At 38.4% G+C, this 21,337-nt stretch overlaps 2 protein-coding genes across 7 annotated transcripts in view; one reads left to right on the top strand and one right to left on the bottom strand.

Annotated features, from left to right (window-relative positions):
* The window catches only part of CTPS2 (CTP synthase 2), a 76,033-nt gene extending 72,583 nt beyond the window's left edge, over nucleotides 1-3,450 (bottom strand). For 3 of the 6 annotated variants that reach the window (XM_040532794.1, XM_040532803.1, XM_040532813.1), the window contains exons 1-2: nucleotides 3,224-3,450; nucleotides 225-430 (exon numbers count right to left, since the gene is read on the bottom strand). In XM_040532794.1, the coding sequence (XP_040388728.1) occupies nucleotides 225-430; nucleotides 3,224-3,450 (433 nt within the window). Of the gene's footprint in view, nucleotides 1-224; nucleotides 431-836; nucleotides 858-2,900; nucleotides 3,109-3,223 lie in introns of those variants that run through there. The other 3 variants (XM_040532839.1, XM_040532822.1, XM_040532831.1) reach the window with 3 other exon arrangements.
* Nucleotides 3,442-20,870, top strand: SYAP1 (synapse associated protein 1). Its single transcript, XM_040532918.1, has 9 exons — nucleotides 3,442-3,647; nucleotides 6,566-6,684; nucleotides 9,096-9,162; nucleotides 10,702-10,775; nucleotides 11,101-11,240; nucleotides 11,894-12,039; nucleotides 17,184-17,242; nucleotides 18,240-18,387; nucleotides 19,922-20,870. Exons 1-9 carry the CDS (start codon nucleotides 3,449-3,451, stop codon nucleotides 20,047-20,049), a joined length of 1,080 nt encoding a protein of 359 aa, XP_040388852.1. The 5' UTR covers nucleotides 3,442-3,448; the 3' UTR covers nucleotides 20,050-20,870.
* Nucleotides 20,871-21,337: the final 467 nt, after the last annotated feature.

Raw genomic sequence — 21,337 nt, 5'->3', positions numbered from 1 at the left:
AGCTACTCTTCAAAGTATCTTCACCAACCAGGCTTCACCTCTCTTTACTTAGAGCAGACCATGTCCTTAAGAATATGCAGTAGGGAACAAGCTTGCATTGCCAAATAGGTGATAAAATGACTAATAACTACCATAGTACTATTTTTCACAGAAAATAAATAAACAAATAAGCATGATTATGAATACAAAATTTACACAAAAGGTAACAGGACAGTCTTCCATACCATGCTCATATGGTGAAAATGTTCCAGCATCTATGTTTATGTACGGATCGATTTTGATTGCCGTGACACGCAGACCACATGATTTCAGTATGGTGCCAATGCTGCTTGCGATGATCCCTTTGCCAATGCCTGAGATGACACCACCAGTTACCAGGATGTACTTCATCGGAAAATCAGCACGAGAACACAGATCTCGAGGTGGAAATCTAAAATGACAAAGAGGTACATTTACCTAATGCAGATTCATGCCTTGGAAGAACACAGTCTCAGTATGCAAAGAACCAAAGATGAAATGACCTTCAGGAACAGACAACAAAATGATCGTTTTAGATTCTGGGAGTAGGATCAATCTCTCCCAGCTTATACGCCCATATTTAAGCTATATGCCTAAGTCCTCTCCACAGTCAGTAGAAAAACAGAGGTACCATTTTGATGCACTGCCCTGTAGGGATGCCAAAGACAGGCATAGTTCATCTGACCTATTTCTCTACTATGACAGGAATAGCCAGCTATCTTTTAGAACCACAAGTTAGGCAAGAGGACAGGCTGAGAGAGCTGGGCCTGTTTAGCCTGGAAAAGAGAAGACTGAAGGGAGACTTCATCAATATGTACAAATATCTGAGGGGAGGGTGTCGAGAGGATGGAGCCGGTTTCTTTTCAGTTGTGCCCAGTGACAGGACAAGCAGCAACGGACACAAGCTGAAGCACAGAAGGTTCCAGATCAATACGAGGGGGCACTTCTTTACTGTGAGGGTGACAGAGCACTGGGACAGGTTGCCCAGAGAGGTCGCGGAGTCTCCTTCTCTGGAGATATCCAAAACCCGCCTGGATGCCATCCTGTGCAACGTGCTCTAGGTGATCCTCCTAGGCAGGAAGATCGGATTAGGTGATCTTCAGAGGTCCCTTCCAACCTCAGCCATTCTGTGATTTTGTGAAGATGAATCTCACCCTGGGTTCTTTCTAAATTAAAGAAATAAAAAATTTAATTTGTGTTGAGAAGTTAGCTCAAAGGTTGTTCCTTGCTACATCAGCCAGAACAGTCACATTCTCTCTCCAGCTGATTTACCCTCCAAAAATTCTGATTGTAGCTAACCATACGTATTGAAGTCAGAACGCTATACCATCCGCTATGTTTTTCAGCAGATTTCCCCTCTCCAATTCACAGTATATCAAGTGTATCACCAAAGGTCTTACAATATCCTACAGAACAATGGAACATGAGAGCAAGAAAGAAAAACTGAACCCAAACATCCATATTTACACAATAGCAAATTATTAATCGTGAGTCTAGAAGCCTTTCTTCACATGCCTACCCACTCTCCCTCTCCAAGTTACTAGTGAGAAGGAAAAATAAAAAGAAATTTTTAGAGCTGGAGAACTTTACTCTCTAGGAGGACTTGCACGTAGGACAAGACTAGGCCAGACCACAGAATATATGAATGCCTGCATGGGAGCAAGATGAGTGTGGACGGTAACAGAGCCAGAATTATTACAAAAACACAAGGACTTTTGATGAAAAATTTAGAAAACTACAATCCCAATTAAAAGTTTTTCATCATCCTTCTTGTTGCGCTAATCTGCTATTCTCATCAAATGCTGCTGATGCTGTCCCTCCTATTCTCCTGCTTCTGCCTTTCACACAAGCATAGATTTTACTACCATTTCTTCACCCCACCTGAAACAGACAGATGTTGAACGTGTCTCATCTGTAACTGCACTCACATTATATTCAGGCAGATGTAGGGGCTAATCCTTGGAATAATGCTTGACCATTTTGCCACAGAGCAAAAATTTTACGGTCAAGAATCATCTTTCCTTACCTACGTACCTAATTTGTTCAAAACATGTAACAGCACATGATCTAACAGTGCTTACAACAAATAAAAGCAGTACAGTTCTTCACGCACTGGTTGTAAGCAGCCGCTTGTGAATGAGTGTTGTAGCTCCTCCTATTAAGTTATTAAGTAACATAAATAAATATGGTCTACAGCTTCAGGAGGCAGAGTTCAAGGAGGTAACAATGTTGTTATCAATGCTCTTACAACTAATAATAGGAAATAATAAAGCGTTACTTCTGTGCCACTGTGGACAAAAGGGAGACTGTAGCCATCAAAAGCACTTAACTCAGGAGAAAGTGACCCTTGGAATTTACTCAAGACTGATATAGGTGGACACACAGCAAACACTAACGGGGGAACAGAAAGTTTCCTTACCTTCCCCATCATTACCTGCAAACATGCCAATAACACAACTGCAGAGTAACATAAAGCAAATCGAGAAATAAAAAACATGCAAAATTCGTTTACTGAAACAAGCCAAACCAGACATCTGTTAAGACAAATTTTAAAGACACACAGAGCATGAAAGCGCGCTCCACAGGAAAACAAACCCCAATCCGCATAATTAGGAAATAACTTTTCCCTGCTATTTAATTTTAACAGGTAACTTTTTTTTTTTTTACAGTAGAGATCTTAAGGTTTGCAAACACTCTGTTTCAGACTCTTTGTAAATTAGCTAATGGAGTTGTCAACATTAACATTTCATAACCATGTAAGTCAGTTTCAAAGCTGTTTATAGAAAGAAAGAAAAAAAAAAAAGAGGGAAAAAGAGGGAGAAACTTCATCCACAGGTATAAACCTTGACTACGTGCCACTCAAAACTGACGAAGCCCATCACCTTCCTGTCAGCACCGAACCGCGGAGCTCCCCGTGACGTGACGCCCCCGAGGGCAGACCCCCAGCAGCGAGAGGAAGCCCAGCGCTGCCTCGCAGCAGACACAAAGAGCCCCAGGGCCGTGACTTGCAGGGCCCAGCCGGGGGTACGGGGACGGGGACGGGACCACCCCAGGGCAGCGGCTCCCCCCCGCCCCCCTCAGCCGCGGCGGGGAGCGGCCGTTGGGGAGCGGCCGTTGGGGGGCGGCCGTTGGGGGGCGGCCGTTGGGGGGCGGCCGTTGGGGCCCCTCCCCCCGGGCAGGCGCAGCCTCGCGCCGCGGCCGTTACCTTCCGCGCGGCGTCCACGCGAGGCGCGCGCACGCGCACGTGAAATGGGGAGGGGGGGGGGGGGGAGGGGGCGCCGGGGGTGCGACCGCCGCCGCGGGGGTTGTGAGCCCCGCCCCGCCTCGGGGGCCACGCCCACCCGGAAGTAACGTATGCGGAAGGAGCGGGGGGGCTCGGCTGTTGGCCGGAGGGGCGCTGCCGTTAACCGCCGTTAAGCGGCCGGCAGCCATGTTGCGCGGGCTGGGCAGCTGGCTGGGGCTGGAGCGGGCGGGCGAGGAGAAGCTGCTGCCGTCGGCCGAGGAGGGCGGCGGCCCCGCTGAGGAGGAGGAGCGGAAGCAGCGGGAGGAGGAGGAGGAGGATGAAGCCGTGCGGAGCCAGGAGCCGGCGGACTCGGAGGCGCTCCTCAGCCAGGCCAAGGGACTCGGCAGTGAGTGTCGGCCCGCCGCCGTGCCGGGGGCTGGGGGGGGAAACCCCCACACGCCGCCACCACCGCCCCGCTTCCCCTCCGGTACCCCCCGGGCCGAGTGTCCCCGTCCTCCCGGTGCCTAAACGGGGCCTGCTTAGCCGCTGGTCCTGTTGTCGTTGCAGGAGGAGTGGTGCCTATGGGTTTTTGTCATCTTTCTTAGGAAAGTAATTTTTTTTGATGATTTCAGGGAGCTTATCCCTTGTGAGGTAGGGCTGTAGGCAAGGATTCTGCACTGCTGTTGTAGATTCTTAAGTAAAACTCCTCCAAAACACGGCTCTGCAGGCAAGGCGTTTCTCACTGGTGCCCTGATCTTCTGTGACATTAGTCTGAGGTGTTGCTTTAAACTTGTTACTTGTCCTGGGTTTCTGAAACGCAGCAAATTATCTGTGTAGTTTGGTCAGACACTTGCCTGGTTGTTCATCTAAGTAGAACCTAATCTGCTGTCCCCTCTGGTTGTCCAGGAGGGAAAAAATACTTTGAATTTTCAGAAGAATAAGTATTGAGTGTTATGGATAAAAAAGTCCGTCCTATAATTTGCTCTGATAAAGAAACTGATAAATAGATGCATGCATACGTTCCCTGTGACACCAGAAAAGACTGTCGGGGAAAGGTCCTTTTGTAAGAATTTGGACATCGCTACTGTAACGCGTGATAATCCTAGAAATATTTGCGTGACTAATGACCAAGGTAGCTGTGTGAAAGACTCCCCTAGCACTTAAAAAGTATTCTACTGATAAAACCAAAGCCTTATATTTGTTCTTCTTTTTTTTTTTGCTTCTTATGCCATTAGAAAAGATAGGAGAATTTGTCATTACAAATTAACAATAAACGTATTGTTAGGTATATATTCTTAATACAGGCATAGATTTGTAAGAGGAACCAAAACTTTCTCTTTCATTTGAAAGTCAAAGTGTTTTTCCACCACTAATTCCATTCCAAGGTTAAGTACCACCTCGTACTGGGGCTTTGTAAGTGCCTTGGCATAAGAAGAATATCCGTCCTTAATGGAAAGAAAAAAAAACATTTTGCTTTTCAGACTGTTTTCAGGACTGGCCAAAAGCACTTTGCTCAATACCAAAAAGTTGCCAGGCAGCAAATGTTTCAGACTGTTTTGCACTTAAAGCAATTGCGTATCAAATGCAAAACAATTGCGTTGCAAAGGAAGCTTCCATGGATACATAAAATAACCAATAAAAGCTTGTGAGGAGGAAATAATACAGTAGGCTGCTGCTTCCTCTACTGTCCCAAGAGGGATACTGTATTTCTGTCTATATGAAGGGTAGTAGATAGGCAGATGTGTGTGTTTTTTTTTATCAAGCACGTGATGGGATGTGAAGCCTGATAACAGATGACAAAGATATGAGCAAGTTATTGGAAGAAATTTGGTTGCCACCATTCTGTGCCTTACAGAAGGAAGTTGTGTATGAAAAAACTGGCTGGCTTAAGGGACAGCTAGGCCTCTCCATTTTTCAGTATTAATTTGGTGGTATCGTTAAGAAAGAATGTTTCATGTGCTTCAGAGAACGACAGTCAGCTTTCCAGAAGGTGACATGAATGTTCCAAAGTAACTCATTCTACCAGTGGTGAGCAACCATGTGTTAAAACATTTTTCTTCACGTGGTAAGGTTATTTGTTACATTTCTAACTGATAAGGAACTTGAATTTTTGTGAGACCCTTCCTGAAAAACGAAGGTGTTTTTTCATTTGTTTGTTTTAAACAGAAGTGATGTTTGTTTTTGAAAGCCCCGTGTATAAAAGTGCGGGTCAGTTCCGGGATAACTGAAAGATCCTTATTGTCCCACGTGTTTTGCGTTCTTACTAATGTTTCAAATGTATCTTCGGTAGCGACCATGCAATTTAGGTCCACCATTACTTCTTCCCTCCTTCTAACCCTAAAATTATATTATTTACTATAGCACTTACTGACATTGTAAATACCGCGGCAGTGATATTACAGTAATAATAGATCTGATTAAACGTAATAAAGTGTTTGTGACATCGTGTAATTATCTGAGAAATAAACAGTGTCAATGTTGTTTTTAAGATCCTCTGTCAATAAACTGGTATTTAATGTTTCTAAAGGTTCCTGGTAGACCTCTTGCTGCTTGCCTTTGTTCTGACTCCTTTAATTGGAAGCTAACAATACAAGCAACTGCCTGTGCTACATAGTTCCTTCCCTGCCATCTTTCTTCCCTTCAGCACTGCTGATACAGAAAATGCTAGTTACAGTTTTTAAAGTAATTGTTATTGCTGTTCTCCCACTGAACATATTTAGAAAAACAAACATTGTCACACTGTTTCTAATGGAGTTAGAAGAACGCCACAGTGGGAAATGGGAAAGGGCAAGCACCAAGAGCAAGCTTCAGTCTTAAGAATTTTGAAGGAATGTGAAGTGTTACTTACCAGGACTTTTTCATGCATTCATTTGTCTTGCTTCATCAGACTTTATTGTGCATGTTGATATTCTAAAAAATATAATTGTTTTAACTGTTGCTAGAGTTACTTCGTTGCTTAAGGTCTCAGAAATACTGAAGTGAAATTATGAAAGCTATTGTTTCAGAATATTGATTGGAAAGCAGTATGTCAAGAGAAATTAGGAGTGTTTGATTTAGTAATCAGCATTCAAGTATAGAGATTTGTTTCCCAGGAAACTTTGATCAAATATATGGTTTGATCATTGTCTAGACTAGAGAAGATATGAACTAGAAAGGGATAAAAATAGGATTTTAGGAGTTCTTTGGAGGTCAGAGCTGGGTTAAATGATTTTGAAAGAAGACTTCAAGTAGGTATCCAAACGTATAAAGAGAAATGTGATTTTAGTATGAGAACTGGATGTAAAGATACCTTTTTTCAACTCTTGTCCTTCTCATCTGTGAAAGGTTACCTCTTCAATTTTGCCACTGCTGCCACAAAAAAGATATCTGAATCTGTTGCCGAAACAGCACAGACCATAAAGAAGTCTGTAGAAGAAGGAAAAATCGACAGTATCATTGATAAGGTATTTTATTTCTTGATACTTTATCTGAAAGATCTGCCTGCATACTGTCCTGGTAATGTGTAACAAATCCAGCATGTGATAACATTTCTTTAAGCTGGTTTTAGCAATTGCGTATTTCAATTACAGGTATCTCCTGTCATGATAAATGATGTGACTGAAATGTTCATTCAGGATAGGTGTGCAAAAAAAAAGCCAAATCTGCTTTACTCGATGCTGCACCTGTGTTTACTTCCTTCAGGATGTAAATATACTGGAGAAAGAACAGCAGAAAACAAAGCGATGAAATAGGGGAAAAGGCTGGAAGAATTAGACAGTTGGGAGATGTGTAGTTATTTTTCTTTTTCCAATTAAGTGGGAAGAGGAAATGCTGTAACATGTCTCATAAATGTGTCTCTGTAGCAAGATTCAGAATGAGGTCAGCTTTGTGGATATTGTGTAGTAAGGGCCTAGAGCTATACAGGTATGTGTTCATAAGACCCAGTGAGCTAATGAAACACCTTGCTATGGTCCTGTTCTTTTCCCTCACCCTGCCATTCATCTCTTGCCCTCCCATTTCTTGGCTGCAGGCTCCAGTTGCTTTAATTCTGCAGCAAGTGTTTTTGTAGAGCAAAGGTAGCTTGGAAGGGAAGTGGCCAAAACCAAGCCAGTTGTAGTGGGACTGTGCATCCGGGAGTGCCAGGCACAGGAGATACAGCCAGCCCCATCCTACAGCTACTCTCAGACACCCCTTCCCAGAAACTAAAGAATTCCTCTTTTTTTTTTTTAAATACAATGAGATTCAGTTTTTGTTGTAATAAATGTTTGTGTCCTTTTTCCAAATTAATCATCAAAACACACTTTAAATTTCTGTTATGGTTTAATTTTTAATGATGCTGGGGAAAAAAAGGAAAAATAGACTAAGAAGGTTATTTGATCATTTATTACACAAGCAGTAACACTCATAAAATATGCTGTAGGTACTTAGTGACAGTTTCTTACGCCTAAAGTTTCATTTTCTTTTCTCTGTACTTTAGGTAATGTAAATTCTGTACTTTGACTTAAAAGTTTACATATGGGAGAAATAGGATTATAGCTTCTATAGCATCCTAAAGCTGTTCTCTTAACCATATCAATTATTTTATTCTATAAATGCTAAAAATTCAGGTAACTTACACCCAGAAGGAACCACAATGATTTATTATTATAATAGGCACTACAATAGCTTTCTCAGTGATACTAGCCTTAAGCTGAAATGGTGGGGCGTTGAATTAAAAAAAAAAAAATTGATAGGTTTTTCCTGACATCTTACATGCTTTTTGGCAACTTGTTGATCTGTTTGATTACTGCTTAAAATTTGTATCTTAAAATATCTTACAATAGGTTTAAGTATTCACTTCTAATTTCCAGCAATATTCCTTTTTCTTTTTTGCCTGTGCTTTCAAGTACAGAACAACATTTGCATTGTTACATAGGTTATGGCATTCCTACCTATGAAATTTGTTTTAAATGGCCTCAAGTTTGCACCAGGGGAAGATTAGGTTGGTTATTAGGAAAAATTTCATTACTGAAAGGGTTGTGAAGTATTGGAACACGCTACCTAGGCAAGCAGTTGAGTCACAATCCCTGGAGGTCTTCAAAAAATGTGTAGATGTAGAGTTTAGGGACATGGGGCTTGCTTAGGGACACGGTGGGCTTGCCAGTGCTAGGTTAAAGGTTGGACCAGGTATCTTACAGGTCTTTTCCAACCTAAATGATTCTATGATTCTAAATCTCTGAAACTTTTGCCGCAAAATGCACAATGCTGTGTTTTACATCAAGTGTATAACTCTTCCATGACCATTGCCTATTTTTCAATGTTAATTTCTATAAAGGATATTTCTGAATGTAATTTTGTGATGAAAATTTGTCACCGTTATAGGTGGAGAAATTATTTGATTTCAGCTAAGCACACCTTCTGAAAGTCATACTTAACAATTTTAAGTCTGATTTATTGCAATGGATATATTTCTTAGTCAAGTCTTGAATCTTACCCTAAGACCAAGGGTATCTTTAAGTTCTTAGTCTTTCTTAAAACACGTTTAAATAGGTCTAAACAGTCTGTCTGTCTGATATGTAAGGAGGGAAAGGTATGCATGGTATGCTGATGTTCAGGTTAAGTCCATAAATTAGGACTTTCCGTTGTGATCTTTGTCCCCTGAACTTAATAAAGTTATAAATGTAATTTTTGAAAGAGTTCATTTAGTTTAAATGCAAAATCAAATGCTCGAGTAAAGCAGAACGTATGATTGCCGCAGAGTCCTTAACTTACAGAAAGGGCCTGAGAGAAGAGATACAAGAATGTGTTACTGAGAAGTATTTGAAAGCATTTTCTGAACAGACATGAAACAAAGGAAGCAAATTTATTTATTGTGGTTCCCTAATTTTTATTTTAGACGATTATTGGAGACTTTCAGAAGGAACAAAAGAAGTTTGTCCAAGAACAACAAACAAAAAAATCAGGTAATATAAACTATTTTGAATAATGCACGATACTGCATAAACTAAAGTTTTCTGAGGGCTGGGTAACTGAGCTATATCTAGGCCTAATCCATCAGATCTCTGTTTAACGAAACATTTATATGGCAGAATTTTATATATTCAATGGGATAGGAAGATGACATTTTTAAGCGATGTCATTGTTACGTTGTCTTGTAAGTTTAGATTTGGCTTTTTAACCAAATTCAACTTCTGAAATCAACTGAAAGATCAGTGTGCTAGCAAAGCTGTTGCCTCACGGTTGTTTTGAATTTCAAGCCTGTGTATTTATTGAAAACAGTCATGCTGATTACCTTTCTTTTGAGTTTTGGCAGTCGCGTCACGTTTTCATAATGAAATGAAAAACACGGGTTAGGGGTTGCACTGTAATATTTAATGAGTCACTGTAGGAGTAGTTGCTCTGCTTACATTAAAGGCATAATTGCTCTTTTGCTTTCCCGTAACTCTTTTGCTCTGTAATTATCTGTGATCTAAATCCTATGAGTTATCCACCCATGTACTATTAAGACAAGTGGATCTATGTGAGACTTTAAAATAGGCGCTTTTTTCTACATTACGCTTCATCATTTGGGTTATATCTCTTTTAATGTGTTACCTGGATATAATAATTTGTTACAGTTTGAATAATTAGTGGCTTTATTGTTAATCTTGTATCTGTGAGTAAACTTTGGAATCTGATGAAATATTCCTACAAGTTTCATGAAACTGGGTGGCTACATTGACAAGAAAGGGGAGACAGAGACAGAGATGGCCTAATGGATTAGCATTCACATTAGCATGTGAATCCATGTGGGTAGAAGTTTGCTTATATCAAGTGAATAGGCAAATAGGCATAGATAGTTGAGTGCACAAGAATTGTGTTAACTTGTTCAGATGAATTATAGTATCTCTGCGGGCTGAATTTGCATCAGCAGTGAAGAGATTAATAAATTTTTACATATCTAGAATAGTTTATTTCCTCTGCGTACAGGCTACAGAATTATTCTGGAAGCATCTGTGTAAATATGTAAATCAGGTCAGCTGCAGTATGCTTTTTCAATGTATAATTCATTGTAATTTGTAATAAATCTGTATTTTTCACCATAGGTGAAGAATTGGTGTCCTCTGGTTATCAGAAAATTAATATGCTAATATTTTGAAATTTTAATTTAAGCAAAGTTTACATGTTTAAAGTGAGTCTAGAAATTTCTATTTGCAGGCAGCTTACACAGTTATACAGCTTTACTTCAGTAACTAAACAAAGAGGCAGTAAATTCTGACACTGAAGAAACCTCCACAGTTTTTGTTTTATAATTACAGAAATCAGCAACTATTTAAAGTTTTTGTTTACCTCTGGTAAGCAAAGATCCAGGCCTACAGTGGTCTTATGGATGTCTTATGCCTCAAGCTTAGTTTAGGAAAAAGGAACAATGAACTAACTTGCTGATGCAAGTCTGCTTATTTTTGCAACTTTTGTTTTTTAAAGTAGTACAAATGCAAATATTTTCCTTCTTTCAATAACAGAAGCAGCAGTTCCTCCATGGGTAGACAGCAATGAAGAAGAGACAATTCAACAACAAATACTGGCCTTATCAGCAGTAAGTATTTATCTGTTTTTTTTGTTGTTGGAAGATTAAAACTGCTTTTTTTCTAAAACAAGTTTGTCTGACATTGTTAAATTATTTTCAAAATACTTTTTTAAATGTGTGTCACAGTACTGATCTTGTGCGAAGTAAGCAGGATTTATTTCAGCATTAACTTGAGTCAAAGTAGATCAACAGTATGATTTTTCATTTTTATAAAAAGCTTTACAGCTTTGTGCTGTAATAGAATTATGTCAGAAGTGGGATTTGGTGGTGGTGTGTGTGAAACGCAATAACCTTTTTCTGAGATTAGTTAATAACTGTCATATGTTCTTCAAAGGATAAACGAAACTTTCTAAGGGATCCTCCAGCAGGTGTTCAGTTTAATTTTGACTTTGATCAAATGTATCCTGTTGCGATGGTGATGTTACAAGAAGATCAGCTTCTCAATAGGATGAGGTTTGATCTCGTCCCTAAACAGTAAGTAATTTTTGCTGGTAACTGTGTAACACAGTACTTTTAATGTATCTGTAAATATTCCTAACTTACAACCTTTTTTCTACTTCCTTCAATTCTTTCTGTACTTCCTCTGTACGTATTTTATATCTACCAGTTTCAAATACATGGGATATTGCAAGTGCATTGCAGTTTAGCAATTAAAGTAAAGAACAGAAGTCTTACAAATTTGGAACTACTAAGGACCCCTTGTTTTTAGTATAGGAGAAGTCTTAATTTTTTCTAAGTCTATTGTGGTAAATAGTTGAAAACCTGTTTCCCAAACAAAGGTAAATGCAGCAACAAAAAACTTCATATCCAAGGGTGTAATTGACACCCCAAAGAGATGATTACAGATAGTCAGAGGCCCCCTGGAGAAATGACAAAAGAATACAAAACAGCCGTATTGCAAGCAAGAGAAACTGGTTTTGAGCAGACAATGTAACTGTTGTGGAAGAGATCAAGAATTTTTATAATGATGGATTTTTTTTAATTGCTTATATCACAAATCTCTAAGTTTTCACTTGAGGCAACTCCGCTTATCCCTTTCCTCTGCATATTTATTTTTAGTTCATTGCTAGATGGTGAAAGCAAACATATTTCCAAATGTAGTAATCGATATCTGTTTCTCTCTCTAGTGTAAAGGAGGAGGTGTTCTGGAGAAATTATTTCTACAGAGTGTCCCTAATTAAACAATCTGCACAGCTCACCGCGCTTGCTGCTCAACAGCAAGCAGCAGGGAAAGAAGAGAACAAAGGCAGAGAAGAGGATAGTCAACTGACAGGTGTGGAAGAAATTTTTGGCACAGGTTATTAAGTTAAAGTCATGCCTACTGACTGTATGCTTCAGGTGACAGAATTTTCATCCTTGATTTTCTATGAAATCAGGATCTCTCTCCTCATACTCAGTCTGTTTGTTAGAAGGGGGGAAGGGGGCTCCCAGTGCTTTTAACCGGTTTTGCAATTTCAGCCAACTTTGCCAGAAGACTGCAAGTCTCAAGAGATGAAATTTTGTACTCTGCTTATAATGGCTCTCCACCACCAGTGGTTTCTGGTGCGCTATTTTGACCTGCCAGAAGTCCCAGGTACCTTTGGTTCACCTGACAGATAACAGGTCCTAGCCAACCCAGCATGCCCTTTGCTCTCGCTTGTCTCAGCACCTTCTTTTGCTTAGGCCTCAGGTCAAACAGAAGTAAGTTAGTGATATTGGGGTAAAATTACTGTGGTGGCAGAGGCACGTAGGACATGGAAAGGCATGCAAAGTGTTATAGAAATGGAGGAAGATCAGTACATAAGGCTATCCGAGATTCAACCTTGAGATAAAAAAGCCACCTTAACGTATGTTTCTTCAGTTATGCTGATCAGTGTATGCAATATATTCTTACTGGGCATCTTTACCTGCATGCAAACAAATTCTTCCTGCAGGAATATGTGCAGCTTAAGAGTACGAAGCAGTTACTGGCTGAGACACAAAAGATATCTAGTAGCTCATAAAATAATAGCCTAAGCTAGGTTACATTCACCACCTCCAAGGAATTTTTGCAGGCGGAATAGGCACTGGGCAGGAGGATAAAGCCTTTGCTGTACCTTGGAAAGATTTGCGTATCCCCAGATTAAAAAAAAAAAATCATCATCAAATCCACTAGTGCTGATGTTGTCCTGATGACACTGCCAGCCTGACTGACAACCCGCTGATCAGTGTCAAGCTGACTCCTTTTTCCCTTTTTCAGATCTTTCAGATATGTCTTTCCATGTCAGTTTTCCTCTCTAGTCTTTACACTACTAATGATCCCATCTTTGTAATGCTACTTCAGTCTCTAGTATCACCTTTCTTAACTTTTTACAGACTTTCTCACAGCATTTTTGCTCAACTTGGTAATTTTCCACACAATCTGAGCCAAGGTTACTCATCTGGGCCCTGGTTCCTTGGATACAGGCAGCTAAATCTTGGGTTGCAGGGAAGGTTATTGGGAGATTACAGAGCTGGGCTGGCATGTTGCATAGAAGGTACTTTTTTCAAAAAGGATTGTAGTTTCCTCAAGTTTTTTTGTTTGATTTCGTTTTGTGTGTGTGCATGCCTCTGTCACTTTGTCTCATTCTGTTTCTTTCTTGTAGGATTTGTTCAGAGTGTGTGTGTGTTTTAGCACAGGCAAAGACCCTCTAGAATGAACAAAGCAGAGTGGAGTCCTTGTTCCATAGTTGTATTCTCATAGATGACTTTGACACTGCTAAAGGTGCTGCCTTTTGGTGTCACCTTCCCTGCCTCTGTGGCAACTGTTTCAGTGGATAGTCTCCTGCTCTTTTGTGCTGTGCTGTATGGTTTTGTCTATTTTGTCTGTCTATTTGACAGACTCCTCCTGATCATTTGCACTCACATTCTCTTTTTAATCTTACGTGCATAAGTAGCTTCAATTCTGTACTTTTTTACTAGTAATAATTACTAAAGTCTACTCATCTCATTTTTACGTGTCATGTAGCTCTGTATTCTCATGTAAATCTAGCATCTTGTCATAGGTGTCTTACATTTTGCTTGCCCAAAACCATGAACCTTGTTTTTCTTCCTTTTTTATACTTTTTCCATACTTAATTGCATTAATTGGAAATCAGACAAGATGTATAGTAATACTGTTGATAACTAGCATTATTTAGGATTTCTAATTTTTTCATAAAATATTTTTCATGTGTTCATGCATTTCTTAACCCTTATGCTCATCGAAATATGGGCCAAAAAGTCATTTCTTCAGGAAGCTATAAACTGGTCAGCAATTATAAAGGAAGGATAGTTTGAGATGAGTGAAAAAAGTCAACTCTATATGAAAAACAGCCTCAAAGATGTTAATTCTTGACAAAGTTCACATAATTAGATGTCTGTGTAAAAAAAAAAAAAAAAAAAAAGGAAAAAAGAAAACGCAAAGTCACTTCTTACCAAGAGTTAACTGAGAATCCCCCAAGATTCGTTTTTGTGGAAGCTGCAACTTTATTTTTTTCCTTGCATAAAAGAACTGTTCTTCAATGCCTTACGCTAACTCTTTCATCAAAGCAGAGATTTTCTGTCTTTAGCTTCTGGTGCAGGCTGTACTTAAGCTTGTTTCCTAATTAACTGTCCATGTTGTAGCACTCCTACAGTCTCACCACATTCAGCCCCCATTTTTGTTGTATTCTACGAATTGTGTTTACTGCTACCCTGTATAGGTGCCATCCAACTCAGGAAATTGCTGGGATTCTCACTATTTCATAAACCTTTACACCTGACTGCCATCTAAATGCATTTATATCATTTTTTTCTTCTTGGATGTCTTTATTTTTTGAGAGTTTGAGGGATTGGCTTGCTTTTGTTCTTGGTAGTGGTAATTTTGTTCTTTTTTTTTTCTTTTGGATTTCCTTTTAGATTTCTTTTCCTTTGGTTTTTTCATTACACCAACTGATAGGATTATATTGTAGACTATTAAGAGTGGTGACTGTCTTCTCTGGTTTCTGTAGTGCCTCACAGTAAATCTTCATATTGTATCCTTTCATTTATTACTGCCTTTTAGTTCTTTTGGTTGCATTTGGAAAGACCAGAAAACAAAAGTTCTGCCAAAAGATTTTCTTCATTATCGTTGATAAGCATATTCCTTGCAAAGCCTTTTTACTATTAGTAAGCTTCCCCTTACCCCTGAGCTTTTTGATTTCTGTTTCTGCATATCACTGCTTCAGTAAACCAATTTCAGAAAAAAAGAAAGCTATCACTGTTGTGGCTGATTGGCTAGTCAAATAGAAGCTTTTTCTGTCGTTAATTAAAATGCTGAAGGTTTCCTTTACAACCTTGTTTTTTTAAAAAAGTTCAATGCTCAAATTTGCCAAGCCATGTCTGTTCTGGTGGAAGTGTCTCAATTCTACAGGAGAGACAGGGCAACTGAACAACAAAACCTGTCATCGTTGAGTCATCCAAGTGCTTAGAAAGTGCTAGAGAAAGTTGCTGGATTATACCCAAAGAGCTCTTCCAGTAAAACTTTACCATTGTGACTGAAAACAAAACATATGTTCATTTTGGGGGGAAAAATATGTAGCATCTTTTGGCCTGTGAAGGTTCTCATATGATTCAGAAGACTGCTATAGGGATATGCAGATAGGTTAACCATCCTAATGGCTATATTTTATGCAATGGCAAAGATACATTTACTAAACTATAGTAAATATGTTTTGTTTGATTTCGAGACTTCCTAGGTGTAGGAGCTCTGAATCATCTGTGTTGATTTTGTTTTATATGACCTTTTTGAAGGTTGGATTCCCTAACTGGGGGGGTAAAACTAGAAGTACTTGCCTGTTGGTAACTTTTCATAATATTCAGAGTGTCTTGTAAAGCTAACGTCTACAAAACAGAATTAATTGCCTTCATTTTATCTCCATCTGTCTCCTCTTTACGTGTTGTTTTCACAAAGTTTAACTAGCATGATTCATGTGAAGGAGGAAAAAAGGAACAAATGGAAAGCTTTTCATGTTCTGACCTAGAAACTCTATGCATATAAGTTCTATGACAATGTTAGATTCTGCTCCTTCAGGCAGAGCTATTTACTTGGGAGTTAAGTTACCTCATGGGCAGGGAGCACATCAGCAGCAGAGGGTATGACGCTAGGCCAGTAGATGCAGAACAGTGCCAATGGTACGTTAGTTGCAGTAGACTGGTGCACGGCCCGGCACAGCGCTGCTGTGATGCTTCTGCATGAGAGAAGGAGGTGCAGCCTGAGGCACCTCTTCTGCCCAGTGCTTTGGGCACCCATTGAACAGCAAAGTGTTAGTGCCGTGTTCCACAGCCTCCCCTGGGAATGGGCTGGGAATGGTGGAGCCTCTTTGGACGTGGTGTTGGGTACAAGAACAGATCCTGTGAAGATTTAGGGAGGGGAAGGAGAAAAGAGGATGTGACAGAGCAGTGGCCGTTTAGCAGATGAGCTGTATAAGCTGTGACAGCTACCAATTTAGAGAATTATTTTAATTAGAGCTGATCTTAATTTTAGAAATTAAACCTGAAAAATTCCCTCTTCAGAAATCACTGAGTAAGCAGGAAAGGTCCACCCGGCTACACTGCAATAAACACAGCTGCAAGCTCACAGCTGCTTTGCACGTTTAAACAAATAAACTGCTAAGCAAGCACTCCATCACTACTACAACCTGCCCAGCAGGTTAATTGTTCCTGCAGCCATCTCTTATTGTTAACCCTCTACCCAACTAGTGACATGAGGAGGAAAGTTGGGGTGTTCCTTTATCTACCAAGAAAAAGATCTGTACTTCTTTGTAAACAGTCATTGTCTTCCCAGTACCGTGCTGCTACATTGAGAATGTGCAGTGAGTTTTAGGAAATCTGGAACACCTTCTAGGGTTTGTTTTTCAGTGACTTCTACCTGTGTGAAAGGTGAGACTCCGGAGCACTCTTGTGTAGTTTTAGGGGTATGTGTGCAGATAGTCTGCTGTATGTAAGAGCTGGTACCCATGTCAGTAGTAGTTCCCGAGCAGGGAAGTTTGGTAAGTTCCATGGTAGGTCGTACCTGTATTTCCTGAGGAAGTCTACATGTTTGTACTTGAAAGATCTCGCAGCACGTGATGCAATCTGTGAGTTTTTTATAGAAAACATTTTTCCCCATTTCCAGCTGTTCCTATTTATGTGGTTCTTTGGATTGTTTAATGGGGCAGAGGGGTTCCAGTGATTTAACTTTGGATTCATAATAAGTAAATGGTTTGCTGAATTTGCCTTAGTTAATTAAGATCAGAAATTTCCTTCTCTAGGTTTTGTGTTTGTTGCAAATGCCTTACCACTTATAGATGAACTCAGCCTCTAACCACCAGGATTCATTAAAATTTAAAATACAATGTTTCCTTCTATATTTAGTATCTGTTGAGATTTCATGTAGTCTTTATGTATTTACATGTAATCTATGATTTTCTCTCTTGCTAGAAACAATACGGCCAAAAACACCACCTGTTACAATAAAGCCTCAGATAAAATCTCAAGAGGTAAAAACATATTTATCTGGCATTTATTATGTGAAACTGTTATTTCATAGTTAATTATGCATCCTTTTGAGTAAGTTAAAACTATTATAATATCTGACAGTCCACTTCTAACTTGCTGCTGTTCTGCCATAATATTCATTTTCAGTAGAGAAATAATAATTTATCTGAAGTATACTTTCATTAGTATCCTGCACATTATAATAACAAAGATTTTTTTACTCTTCAGAGTAGCACTTCCAAAATGTTCAGAGTAGAAGGTTTGCATTGTATTTAGACACAGTGGATACCTTCATAAAAATGTGTACTATGTTTTGTCCAACTCTTCAGCAACATCGAGCATAAATGCGGGAAATCTAAATTATGCATTGCCATAGCAACATTATTTTGTTGCAACAGCAAGAAGAGCTTTGCTTGACACTGCAAAAAACTTTACCTTAGACACCTAATGACCCTTGTTCATTTCTGGACTGTAAAATCAGTGCCAGAGAACACTCTTGGCAAAGCACATCTGTGCATTCACTTGGCAATAATACGCGGTGGACTAAATGAAGCTAGAAACATTTCCGAAGAACAGTCCTCTCTTAATCTTATTTGTGTGTAGAAAACCATTATTGAATTAATGGTCAAAATTTAGTATCAGTCTTACATACTTTTCTAAACTACTTATGAGTTCAGTATTGTTTCTGAACACTACGAAAACAGTTTTAAAGTTTTTAAGAGAATGCAGAAAGGGCCTAGGATGAAAAGCAGATCGTTTTCAGATTAAGTGTCTGTTGTTAACTGTACAAAAAATGTTCTTAAAGGAAAATAGCCTGTGCAGGAAAAGAATTGTCAGGGTAATGCATTTGGTTTGTTGGGTTTTCTGTTTTGTTTTGGTTTGTTTTTTTTTTTCTGGCTGTAACTAAAAGGCAGTCATTTGAATGTGTGAAAGTTTATATTGGTGACATTCTATCCTCCCACTTTTTGGGTAAACTTTTACAACACTATCTTATTACAGGATGAGGAAGAGATTTCCACAAGTCCAGGTGTATCAGAATTTGTGAGTGATGCCTTTGATGCCTGTAATTTGAATCAGGAAGACCTAAGAAAAGAAATGGAACAACTGGTGCTAGACAAAAAGAGAGAAGAGACCTCAGTAGTAGAAGGTAAAACAGTTAGTACCTTCTGTGTCTTAAATACAGTAATTCTAAGATAGGTTGTTTTAAAAAAAATATATATTTTAATTAAGTTTAGAAAAGTAGATTTGTGACCCTTTTTCAAATTGTATTAAATGTTCTGCAATTAAATATTACAGAAATTAATAATAGTTCTTACCACCAAACTATGCCGTGTACAGAATGTTATCTGTGAGGAGTGTAAGTCCAAAGAAACTGACAATTCTTAGGTGGCTGTTTTATGAAAGTGATGGTGAAGTATTGTTTTGTCTACCTTTCTATTCATTCTCTTTCATAGGTCATTATGTGCATGTGTTTTTTTCTTTATTTAATGTAGGTAAAGTACAGTATTTGGAAGTCAGGCTTCTTGTGATACCAGCTAAAAAGTCATTTTTTGCACCAGACTGAGTTTGCCAGGTGCCTTTGCTGTAAAAGGTTTACATGCATTTGGAATGGTTAACCTTCAATAAATAGCTTTGACAATGTTGAGAAGAAGAAAAAAAAAAAGCAGGGTTTATTCTTAAAAAAAAAAAAAAAAAAAAGTGGTTCAGAAGAACTAATGTAAAAAAGCATAAAAACACTCTATAATGATGTAGCTCTGGCCATACTCAATGAGCTACTTACAGTGAAGACACTTTTATGAGTAGATAATTATAATACATTTTTCAGAAGTTATTTTTCATTGTTTTGGATGTTGCTGAATCCTTGTTTTTTGAAATTGCTTTTTCCAATATGTAGCCAAGCTTGCATCTAAATTTTTTAATGGAAGTGTTTCAATAATCCATTAATGAGTAATTTGTTCAAAGAAATCTCAGCTGGCCTTACTGACTTGGACTATGGAATTACCCACCTTCTAGGCTGAAGTACTGACCAACATGTAACACATCAAACACCCACTTCTTCCCCCACGCTCTTACATATCATAGGCAAAGTTAATTAAACAGATTAAAAACACAGGAGTGCCTTCTGACTCATTTTTTTGCCCCGAAGTATGAAATATGATTACCTTCAACTGGGATTAAATGGGTTTGCCTAGCTACAAATGTCAGTGAGGAGAAAAATTGCTTCACTTCAAAATTATCCATAGTATTTGATCCTGTTTTTTTCTTAACAGTATATTCAACGAACTTTATAACTTCATTCATTTTCTAAATAGCACAGCTTCCCTCCACATCCCCCCAAGATTTAAAAGCATGAAGGGAGATTCCATTGATAGTAAACTGAAAGTCTGTAGGAAAAAAGTTAGCAAATGGATGCTTGTTACAGCTAAGCTATGTATTTGCTTTTTATCTTTCTTTATTATAGTGTGCACACAGGAATACAGACTAGTATATTAATTAATTCCTATCTGTGGTCAGTCAGAAGATGAATTTCTGATCTTGTGGTTTCTTTAGTTTTGAAGGAGGCTTGTCCATAAAATTCAAGGGACATAAGTGAGACTCAGTGCAAATTCATCTTGTTTTATATAAATAAGCAACATTTTATGTCATCAAGTTTATTCTCAGAAATAATTTCTCTCTCACAGAAGAGACTGCTGATTGGGAAAAGGAATTGCAACAAGAGCTTCAAGAGTATGAGGTGGTGACAGAATCAGAAAAACGTGATGAAAACTGGGATAAAGAAATAGAAGAAATGCTGCAAGAAGAAAGTTAAGCATTTTCACAAAATCACTATAACCCTAAACTTTTTCTGAAAACTGACATGGATTTCTGCTTTCATGTTTTGTTTCCTAAGGATCTTCAAAAGACGTAAAAGAATCTAAAATTGTTATAATTCCATATTGGGATACAACCAGTATTTCTGTTCTTTATATGAGCAATTTCTGAACTTCTTCATTCTTTTAAAGAAAAAAAGACAGTCCCTGAAAACAATGCTTGTATCGTGTTTGCACTCTGATCCCTGTATAATCTGTAAATGTGTATTATTTTAAGGTACTTGTAGCTAGTAGCTTTCATGTGTATTTAACTTCCTTAACATATGTAGCCAAAGAATGTATAGAATACCCTATCAATTAACTTATAATGTTTAAAATACTCGTTCCGACTCCAAAAGAAGTACTGGTTTATTATTGATCAGATATGATTAACTGGCAAACATTTAAACAAGAACAGAGTTTCTACCTTCTCGAGTTAACCTGTTGTTTTTATTAAATCATCATATTAAGATACTGCCTTTTCCCATAGAGGAAAACAGTTTAATGCATTCTTTATTTGGATAAATGCTATGTTTCCATTTAATTTTGCCGAGTGAGAAGAAATTAAATGTTTCTTTTTAAGTGCTGAAACATTTATGTAGAACTTTGGCTGGTTTGGACATCTTTATTAAATACTGTAGATATGTATAAAATTGGCTCATTTATTTGGAGGGAGGGCATGGTGAGGGACAAAAGTTTCAGACTTAATGCAGTTTTCAAAACTATACTTTGTCACCGTGTTTAAGATGTGGAGTTTAAATAAAAAGTTTTCTTTAAAGGATTTTTTATCCTTATTAGGTATATGGGTTTCTCCTGTAGTTTTATCGTTAAGTCAGTTTCTTTATATATATATAAAAATGAAAATTTAATGTTCTATTTGTCATCAATTTCACAAACCATGACAAAGCATTCACAAAGTCCTAAATATGAAGGAAAATCAGTAAAATGAAGTAGGAGCCATTAAGTACAATTGAATTAGAGCCGTGTTACTTGCAGAAAGCTCTGTCTTAATGACATAATTCTGCAGAAAACTTCTGGAAAGAGACCGAGAAGATTATAGCTGTAATTATTCACTTGATGTTCATTCTGTGGGAATCAAAAAGAGCTAAGTATTTTAACTGCTGTTTACTGTAAGAAAATACTATTTAAAATTGTTTTGATTAGCAACTTGTACAGGAAGCTCTTCTGTATTTCTCATCATGAAAAATCATTTCAAACATGTATATGTTCAGCTTCCGAAATTAGTTT

The sequence above is a fragment of the Cygnus olor genome, chromosome 1, assembly GCF_009769625.2.
Source record: "Cygnus olor isolate bCygOlo1 chromosome 1, bCygOlo1.pri.v2, whole genome shotgun sequence".
Lineage (NCBI taxonomy): Eukaryota > Metazoa > Chordata > Aves > Anseriformes > Anatidae > Cygnus > Cygnus olor.
This window is presented reverse-complemented; position numbering and strand designations above follow the sequence as displayed.

Coding starts and splice junctions, on each gene's coding strand:
- SYAP1 (XM_040532918.1), top strand. CDS start 3,449: ATGTTGCGCGGGCTGGGCAGCTGGCTGGGGCTGGAGCGGGCGGGCGAG. Junction 9,163..10,701: donor ACAACAAACAAAAAAATCAG/GTAATATAAACT, acceptor TTTCAATAACAG/AAGCAGCAGTTCCTCCATGG. Junction 18,388..19,921: donor AGAGACCTCAGTAGTAGAAG/GTAAAACAGTTA, acceptor TCTCTCTCACAG/AAGAGACTGCTGATTGGGAA.